At 24.9% G+C, this 10443-nt stretch overlaps 3 protein-coding genes across 3 annotated transcripts; all 3 read left to right on the forward strand.

Moving 5' to 3' along the window:
* Positions 1 to 1254: 1254 nt before the first annotated feature.
* OCT59_012921 (uncharacterized protein) lies at positions 1255 to 2748 on the forward strand (the record flags this gene model as incomplete). Its single annotated transcript, XM_066140466.1, has 1 exon — positions 1255 to 2748. The coding sequence occupies one exon, from the start codon at positions 1255 to 1257 to the stop codon at positions 2746 to 2748; it is 1494 nt and encodes a 497-aa protein (XP_066001348.1).
* A 3086-nt stretch (positions 2749 to 5834) lies between these two features.
* OCT59_012922 (uncharacterized protein) lies at positions 5835 to 6854 on the forward strand (the record flags this gene model as incomplete). The annotated part of the gene is made up of 3 exons (XM_066140467.1): positions 5835 to 5857; positions 5905 to 6089; positions 6271 to 6854. 3 exons carry the CDS (start codon positions 5835 to 5837, stop codon positions 6852 to 6854), a joined length of 792 nt encoding a protein of 263 aa, XP_066001349.1.
* A 1890-nt stretch (positions 6855 to 8744) lies between these two features.
* On the forward strand, positions 8745 to 10097 carry OCT59_012923 (uncharacterized protein; the record flags this gene model as incomplete). The annotated part of the gene is made up of 1 exon (XM_066140468.1): positions 8745 to 10097. The coding sequence occupies one exon, from the start codon at positions 8745 to 8747 to the stop codon at positions 10095 to 10097; it is 1353 nt and encodes a 450-aa protein (XP_066001350.1).
* Between the last annotated feature and the right edge of the window lie 346 nt (positions 10098 to 10443).

The raw sequence follows: 10443 nt of genomic DNA on the forward strand, positions 1-10443 counted from the left end.
TTGTTTGTAAATCCTTCATTTGCGTCTGATCGTATAGGCTAATTGGGAAGCTATACTTTATTCGCATCTGGTCGGATTTGTTAGAATTGATTGTTTTGTATAAGATTTACGTTAATCATCTTAATTCCTGACCTCTCCGATCCTTCTGCTTAATACATTTTTAATTAAACTTACTGCTTAATATTTTAAGCAACTAAAGAACTGACGTTAACACTATCATCAATCACATAAATTGAATGTCCTAATAATTATTTAATTGCCAAAAAATAGTTTATTATCCAGTATTATACAGCTTTCATGTTAATGTGCTTCTTTAACCTTTTATGTCGATTTTATGTTGATTATGCACAACAATAATCACTTTTTTACTTTTTTTGATGAACATCAAATTATGATAAAATCAGGTGATTTGACGTTACAGATCATTTTATTACTAATTAAATGATACTTTAAAGTCTGCGCGATCATTTATAAATTTTTGTATATATGGTTCAATAGGTTTCTTTGTCCGATCATATTAACAGGAAACCGCATATCTTACTATAGAAAAATTATGAAATGTGGGAAAAATCTAATCTGAACTCATCTTAATTCTATTTTTGGGGTCAGACATTCATAAACATTCATAACTCAAGGACCGGAGTTTTTAAAAACAGAAAATAACATCATTTTATGATTACAGACCATTAAAATCAATTATTATATAGTATATTATCTTTTTTTCTTTTAGTATATATATATATAATAGTAGATAACGAAATTTAATGTTTTCAGCCGCAGCTCTCCAGCAGTGATTTTCTGAAAAAAAATGTCACGAAAATCACGTGATATTTTCATCACCGGCGTCACAGCCGTCACACCCTAATTTTAATTTTTTTTAGTAACAAAATCCTATACTCGTCACGCCATTTCGTGACATTTTTTTCAGGTTACGCTGGGTAGTCTCAGCCGGCATTTTTCATAGCGGCTGACATTGTAATTTTAAGAAAATACAGAAATAAATTATTTTTGTGTCACAAATAAAAAAAATAGTACCGCTGCATTTAATTAATATTTGATAAGTTTATAGTCGCACAAGTTAATCTAATTTGGAAAATTTACCGGAGTTTTATTTCACAATTGGTATTACAATTTTCATTTCTAAATTTTTTTTTTTTTTTTTTTTGTAATCAATTACATTTTGAAAAAATTTTTTTTTTGAAATATTCAATTATTTTAAACCATTTTACACGGTTTTTTTTTTTTGAATAAAGAATGTCAAAACTTAATAAAGATATTCTCTTCCTAATATTTGAAGAATTACAAGACAACTCAAAATCCCTATTTTCATGTTTATTGGTTAATAGACTTTGGTGTGAAACAGTAGTTCCGATTTTATGGAGGAACCCATGGTCCTATAACGGTATTAATTATAGTAATAAAAACAATTTATTCGTCGTTATTACATGTTACTTATTTGATGATATTAAAGAATTCATAACGGAACAAGGAATTCAATTACCTTCAAAAAAATCTCTCTTGTTTGATTATTTATCTTTTTGCAGAAGTATCAATGTAAGCACTATAAATAATGTAATTTCTATTGGATCATCTTTGGCTTATAATCAATTTTATATACAACAAGAATTCTATGGTCTCTTTATGAGAAAATGTCCAGAGTTAAAGTATTTTGATATGAGATTAATTAAGCATCAAATATTTTATTTTCCGGAAGCTAATACTCGTCTTGAATCACTTTGTGAATTAAAATGTGATACATCCATTGATTCTGCATACTTTTATGGATTATCACGTTTCTGTCAACATATACAGAGACTTATCATTATTAATATAGACACAAAACCTAATCATGGAATTGTTAAATTAATTGAAGTTCAAAAGAATTTAAAATATTTTGAATGGAAAGATGATTTCGATGATGATTATCTTAAAGAAGATCCTTATGATATATTTCTTCACGCATTAGAAAAAAAGGCAGATAGTATCGATCACTTAAGGATATTCTTCCGAATTGTATTTAATATTGAACATACATTATTACAAAATATACTTCCAAAATTTCATAAACTAAAAACATTATTAATAGATGATTATCTTCTTTTTAATGAAGAACAATTGAAAAACTTGGTTTATCATGATCTTGAAATCCTTAATATAGAGTTCAATAAATTAAATGTAATTTCTAGTATAATTGAAAATGGTGGAGGACGTCTAAAAAAAATTTTATTCAGACCTTATGATACTATTGACTTCGAATTTAATGATAACTTTAATGAAAGTTCACTCAATTTTATTCGTAAAATTTATGAAAATTGTCCTTTAATTGAATATTTATCAATTGCATTTTCACCATCAAAAGAACATTTTAATGAATTCGAAAAATTATTAAAAATTTGTAAAAATTTGAAATCTTTATTATTAGTTATATTAAATATTGATATGATAGAAACTAATGAAAAAATTTTAGAGAATGGAGAAAAGTTATTAAAAATATTAATTAATTCTGCACCAACTAATTTAAAAAAAATTAAGTTTTATGATGATTTTAAATTTTCATTAAAAAATTTGGAGGAATTCTTAGAAAAATGGAGAGGTTGTCCACTTTCTATACTTACATCTGATTCTATTTATGAGAGCGAGGATTATAAAAAACTGATTGATAAATATAAAAATGATGGAATAATTAAGGATTTTAGATATGAATCTTATACTCATTTAATTAATTATCATATAAGTCATAATGTCTAAGTTTAATTTATTAAGACTTATAATATTTTATTTATTTATTTCGGTTTTTTTTGTATATATTATCGAGGGTGTATCTCAATCATGTCTGACTAATTAATAAATTTATTTTTGGATTTTTGCTATTTATTTGTGCAAACGTATGAATATTTGAGCGTTTTGTTATTTTATTTAAAGTAAAATTTTCAGGGAATAAAATTACTAGTAAATAGGGATATTGTACAGTCTTTATTTGCGAGAGGTCAAGAATTAAAAACGTGATCCATTATGTGGCGTAGCAGATCACATGAGAAAAGTTCCGCAGGGAGAATGATCTGTCGCTGCGGATCTCTATGTCAAATAATACAAACCTTCTCTCTGATCCTAATGCTGGCCATTGCGAAATTTCTTTCAGGTGCTTCTGTTATTCCAATTGAAAAAGAAAAGGATTTTTTTGGTAAATTGACTTATAGAATAATTACATAACAATCCATGAAACTATACTATATTTGTTAAGAATATTTATTCACGTAATATTTGGCGTAGTATTTGATTTTTTATTTTCGCTGTTGTGAACTTTTATTATCATTTGATGGTCGCACAGTTCAATCGAATTTGATACTTTATTTTTTTATTTCTTTTAATTTTTTTTTTTTGGAAATTAATTTTGAAAAGATACTTTTAGGTATATTTCAGTTGTAAAGATTGTATTAAACTCGCTTTATTTGAATGAAGAATTCCCATATTTTGTTAAGATATTCTTTTTTTGATATTTAAAGAGTTACAAAACGATTCAAAATCCCCTCTTTTTCATGTCTAATGATGATGAGCATGTGATATAAGATACCATTATGGGACATTATTATGATTCTTTTGAAAAATTTTACATACTGTGATTTTTCCAAACTTTACCAGCATATTAATTTTATTTTAAACTTCAATTATACTTATTTTTTTTATTAAAACCCATTTATTATTGATCAAATTTCATATATAGTTGACTTTAAATTAACGTACTATAATCTACATATTTTTTTCAATATGATGAATTAAAATCTTACATATCAAAACTTTTTCATTATAATAAGTGTTATTTTTGTATATTTGTATCTAAAATATTATTAGAATTGGAAAAAAATGAGGGACTTAATATGTACCATCTATTCATATTTAGGAAAATCGAATATAATTGATAAATATATAGTAAAATTGTAAATAATTTGACACACATGTATGATTTTACATTCATTTGGAAGGAAAAAAAAACCTATTTAATTATTAAAAATCGCGTGAATTCAATCACTAGTTGATCAGTAACTATGATATCAAAGGCGCATTGCTGTAGTGCTGTAATGAGTCATTGTATATACAAAATATACTATCGCGTAAATCATGACTTCATGGGTATTTATGAGTTTAGGTATATAAATATGTACCAAATTTTGTTGGATATATGTTGATAAGCCACAATTAGAGATCTAGATTTTCACTGATCTATAGATAATCATGATTATAGGTACTTGTTCCACAATATCTGTGTCCAAGTTCAATTCTTGAAGGTGATTTTCTTACTAATTAGTTTTATATCTTCTTTTTTTTCAGTTTTCCATAGTGTCTTCCTGTTTGCACCTTGTTGTGGTTATCATTTGTTTTGTAATAATCAGAGAAATGAATTACTGGAATTTCTCACATATAGTCAGTACCATTCAGTATTTTTTGCACAAATAATTTTATTTTCATTCAATAGAGATAATGTACTCTGGTGTCTCCAACATGTTCTGGACCTCAAATCTAAAAGAAAGTATATGGAAACGTTAGCAAACGTTTCTTATTAATATAATAAAATTTTTTTTTGTTTCTTAATGGCATATTACAGAATTTACAATTCTAGCATTTCCAGTGTAATCTAAAAAAAAATGATAAATGTTTCTAGAAAATAAGTTTCGAAAGTTCAAAGTTTACTATAGTGCTAAAAAAAATTATAAAAGTTTCAAAAAATTGAAACTTTATATATAAAAAAAAAATTAAAAAAAATAAGTTTCAAAAGTTTCAAAAGTTTGAAACTTTATCATACTACTAAGGTTTTGAAAAATTGAAACTTTATGTATAAAAAAAATTTAAATAAATAAGTTTCGAAGGTTCAAAACTCTTAAAAAATCACAAAAACTTTCTCAAAACTTTATATATAAAAAGCTTTGAAAGTTTGTTTGAAACTTATCAAAAAAAAATGATTTTTGAAAAACAGTTAATATTATTAGAATATTTAATGTTTATAGTACCTTTTTAATTGTATTGAATTAGATACTTCCAAGTTAGTCACAAATTATTAAACAATATTACAGTATTTGAATTTATTACTCACCCTGGGTGAGATTCGATTAGTAAAATACAGTAAAATTAAATTATAAAAAAAAAAAGTATAAATAAATTAACCTTAACCAGAGAGATACAAATACTTTTTATATTTTTTAATTTTTTATCTAAATACATTTATTTGTTTAAATAGCCATTCCCATAATATTTGGCTTATAAACATTGTGAAACATTAAAATTTTGTTTATGGTCGCACAGGATAATCTAATTTGGCAAATTTTCCGGAGTTTGCCTATTATATAAATGTGGACCATTTTGTTTTCCTTTTCTGCAACCTATTATTTTTGAAAATACTTTTTGAAAATATTCAATTGTTTTAACGGGTTTTCTTTAAAAAAATAAAGTATGTCCATAATCAATAAAGATATTCTTTTCTTAACATTTAAAGAATTACAAGATGATTCCAAATCCATCTTTTCATGTCTAATGGTTAATAGACTTTGGTGTGAAACAGCGGTTCCAGTTTTATGAAGAAATCCTTGGAGCTACAGTAATATTAATTATAAGAATAAAAATTATTTATTCTTTATTATTGCATATTATTTATTTGGTGATATTGAAGAATTCATAACAAATCAAGGAATCCAATTACCTTCAAGTTCAAATCAATCCCTCTTGTTTGATTATTTATCTTTTTGTAGAAGTATCAATACAAATACTATAAATGATATAATTTCTATTGGATCATCTTTAGCTTATAATCAATTTTTTATTCAACAAAATTTTACTTTCTCTTTATGAGAAAATGTCCAGAGTTGAGGTATTTAGATAAGAGATCAACTAAACATCAAATATTTTATTTCCCAGAAGCTATGATTCGATTTGTGAATTAAATTGTAATACATCTGTTGGTTCTACATACTTTTATGGATTATCACAATGCTGTCAGAACATACAGAGACTTAACATTGTCAATATAGACATAAGTCCTAATGATGGAATTGTTAAATTAATTGAAGTTCGAAAGAATTTAAAATATTTTGAATACTTGCGTTAGAAAAAAAAGCAAATAATATCGATATGTAGAAGATTTTATTCATACATTATTACCATGTATACTTCCAAAATTTCATAAATTAAAAAAATTGGCAATTGATGTTGATCTTTTTTTTACCGGAGAAGAAGAACTATTGAAAAGCTTGATTTATCATGATCTTGAAATCCTTAATATAGATTCTAGTAATCTAAATGTAATTTCTAGTATAATTGAAAATTGTGGAGGACGTCTAAAAAAAATTCTATTCAGACCTTATGACCTTAAAGAAATTAGGAGAGACTTTAAAAATAGTAATACTCTCAATTTTATTCGTAAAGTTTATGAAAATTGTCCTTTAATTGAATATTTGTCAATTGTGTTATTACCATCAAAAGAACATTTTAATGAATTTGAAAAATTATTAAAAATTTGTAAAAATTTGAAATATTTATGGTTAGGTAAATTAAGTATTAATAGAATAGAAAGTCTTGAAGAAATTACAGAAAATGGGGGAACTTTATTAAAAATATTTATTAACTCTGCACCAACTAATTTAAAAGAGTTAAGATTTTTTGAAGAATTTAAATTTTCTTTGGAAAATTTGGAGGAATTCTTAGGAAAATGGAAAGGTTGTCCATTTTCTATACTTACATGTGATTCTCTTTATGAGAGCGAAGATTATAAAAAACTGATTGATAAGTATAAAAATAATGGAATAATCAAGGAATTTAGATATGAAATTGATTATAGAGAATTAATTAACAGTTTTATTGTGTTGTAAGCCATATGTTTAATGTTTACGTTTAATTTGACAAGAATTTAAAGTATTGATATTTTGTAAAAGTTTATATTTTATAGGTTATATTGTCGAGGCCACTACTCCAAATTTGTAACGCGTTTAAATTTGACAATAAGCACTCTTTTACGTATATTTCCAGTTAAAATTTTCTAATATGATTTTAGAAAAAATATGATACTGTAATCGGAAATGTCTGTTATTAATTTCTTTTATTATTTGTAAGAATCAATGAGTGAGTGTATAACAAATAAATTAATTCTTATATATATATTTTTTTAAAAAAACTAGAATACTTTAAGAATTTTTCGTGATGACAAAAAAATTTTTTTTTATTTTGCTTATATGTAATATGATGACAATTATCCTTTTTTTGAATTTTTATTATACTGATTAATATAGCATGACATAATATGTTACAAGATAAATTATAAAAGAGAAAATTCAAATCTATTTTAATAATTCATATTTTTTTAGGAATTTAAGTTTTTGATAAGTTCATGGCCGCACAATGATCCCGAAATATATATAAACTCGGGAGTCAGCTAATACTGGCTTTTACGCATTTTTTCAGTGTTCGGAAATGACCTACCATTCAAAGGATTTACCTAATCCTTTGTCATAATCATAAATAAATCATTTGGCATTTGTCATTTGGGTCCATTTGAGAAATGACAAATGACAAATAGTGATTTATGATTATGACAAATGACAACAATCATAATACTGAAAGATTATTGTAATTGCGGAATCGCGTGATTTGTTAAAAATACTAAGCGAACAATTCTTTAAAAATTTTTTTTTCATAAATCATTTTTGACATAACTATTATATATAATATTATTAGGTTGATTTAAATTTGTTGTTACAGTATTGTTCTTTCACCAGTTCATACAAATTTAGAAACAAGCCAATAAAAAAATTACATTGAAATGTATTGTATGGTTTCAAATTTTAATAAGCAATTTCAGCTAAATAATCCAATTTTTAACTTATATTTTGTATTCTTTCTATATATAACATAATTTTTCAATTTTAGTTTATAATTATACTTAATTTTCATTTTATAAATGATTGCATAATTTATTTACTTTAAAATTAGTATAATGTTAAAATAAATCACATAATTTATTTACTTTAAATCAAGTAATGTGAGAATTAATGGGATTTTAAAAATGTTAAAAATAAAATTTTTATGAATAATTTTGACTAATTATGCGGAAATGTTAGGACTTAAGAAGAAGCATCAGTATGACTCATTTGGCTGGTTGAGTTGATTGTTAAGGCAAGAAATTGCCAAATTAGTAAATTATTTGGAAAAGCGAACAAAAATGGTTAAAGTTTAAATTTTCTTTCGATTAAATATAAATTATAAATTACGTTATATGAAATCTTTTGCCACTATGAAAAGATTCTTTGTTACATAGATAAAACAAGATTATATATTATATTTCTTTATGTTAAATAAAGATTATCAATAAAAACTTTCAAAATATTTAAAAAAAAAAAATTTCATAATTTTGGTTGGTTGTATAACGAATTCAAACCTGCAGTATAATTTGGTATCGGAAAACCACCGAATTTGGTATCGGGACATTTCGCCGAAAAATAATCTCTGGCCTGAGTTATTTATAATTCTGCATAATGTAGGCCCTATTTTTCGGCGAAACGTCCTTTCAGCGAAATGGCTTTCAGCGAAATGTACCGTAACCGTATAATTTCTTGGGTCCTATCACACAAGATAATCCTATATAACGTTAATAAATTTTTTTTTTTTTTTTTTGTAATCAAATATTATGAGTTACATTCTGAAAAAAAAAAGTTTCTAAAGTATTCAGTTGTTTTAACCCCGTTTTACAGTTTTTTGAGTAAAGTATGTCAAAACTCAATGAAGATATTCTCTTCCTAATATTTGAAGAATTTCAAGACGATTCAAAATCCCTCTTTTCATGTCTAATGGTTAATAGACTTTGGTGTGAAACAGTGGTTCCGGTTTTATGGAGGAACCCATGGTCCTATAGCAGTATAAATTATAGCAATAGAAGCTGTTTATTCTCCATTATTATTTACTATTTATTTGATGATATCAAAGAATTGCAAGGAATTAAATCATTTTTATCTATGCGCCCACTCTTGTTTGATTATTTATCTTTTTGTAGAAGTATCAACGTATGCACTATAAATGAGATAATTTGTACTGGAACATCCTTATCTAATAATCGACTTATTATCCAACAAAAATTTTATGGTCTCTTAATGAGAAAATGTCCAGAGTTAAAGTATTTTGATATGAGATCAATTTCTAATAGTTTTCCAGAAGATAAGACTCGTCTTGAGACAATTTGTGAATTAAATTGTGATACATCAATTGATTCTATATACTTTGATGAATTATCACGTTTCTGCCAACATATACAGAGATTTATCATTGTTAATAATCGCAACCCTCTTCGTGGAATTATTAAATTAATTGAAGTTCAAAAAAATTTAAAGTATTTTGAATGGGAAAATGATCGTAGTGGAGAAGGTCCTTATGAACTAGTTTTTCGTGCGTTAGAAAAAAAAGCAAATAATCTCAATTATTTAAAATTATTTATCGGTTGTGTAAAAGATTTTGAATACACATTACTACAAAAGATACTTCCAAAATTCCATAAATTAAAAACATTGGTAATTGATGTAATTGGCAATGATAAATCAAGATTTCCGATTGTTCCACATCATCTCGAGAACCTTAGTATACAGCGGAATAGTTTAAATGTGCTTTCTAGTATAATTGAAAATAGTGGAGGACATCTAAAAAAAATTGCATTCAGACCTTACGTACTTTGTAAAAGTGATGATAACTTTAACAATTTTATTCGTAAAGTTTATGAAAATTGTCCTTCAATTGAATATTTGACAATTTCGTTTTCACCATTAGAAGAGAATTTCACTGAATTTGAAAAATTACTAAAAATTTGTAAAAATTTAAAATCATTATTATTAGACATAAATCAACCTACTTGTGGTAAAAATTGGAAATATGGGGGAAAATTATTAAGATTATTAATTAAATCAGCGCCAACTAATTTGAAAGAAATTAGAATCCATAATGGATATAGTTTTTCTTTTAATAGCTTGAAGAAATTCTTAGGAAAATGGAAAGATAGGCCTGCACTTTCCATACTTATTTTTGACTTGGCAGAGTACTTATATGGGGGAGTATTATATAAATCTAATCAATAGGTATAAAAGTAACGGAATAATCAAAGATTTTAAAAATGTACAAAATGATTTTTTCTATAAGTTATAATTTCTATAATGTTGAAGTTTCATAATATTTAGTTTCATAATATTTGATAATATATTTTTGACTTATTTTTTTTTTTTTTTTGATATATAAAAATTTGAAATTATATTTTTCTTACTACTAAGTTCGGATTATTGCATCATGCTGTAATTTTCCGATTAATTAATAAATTTTCTTTCCGAAATTTTTATCTTTCGACTTTTTGTAACAATATACATATAAAAATATTTGAGCGTTTAAATATACATAACCTGATGCAAAAAAAAATTCCATACGCTTTTA

This window comes from Rhizophagus irregularis, chromosome 20, assembly GCF_026210795.1.
Source record: "Rhizophagus irregularis chromosome 20, complete sequence".
Classification (NCBI taxonomy): domain Eukaryota; kingdom Fungi; phylum Glomeromycota; class Glomeromycetes; order Glomerales; family Glomeraceae; genus Rhizophagus; species Rhizophagus irregularis.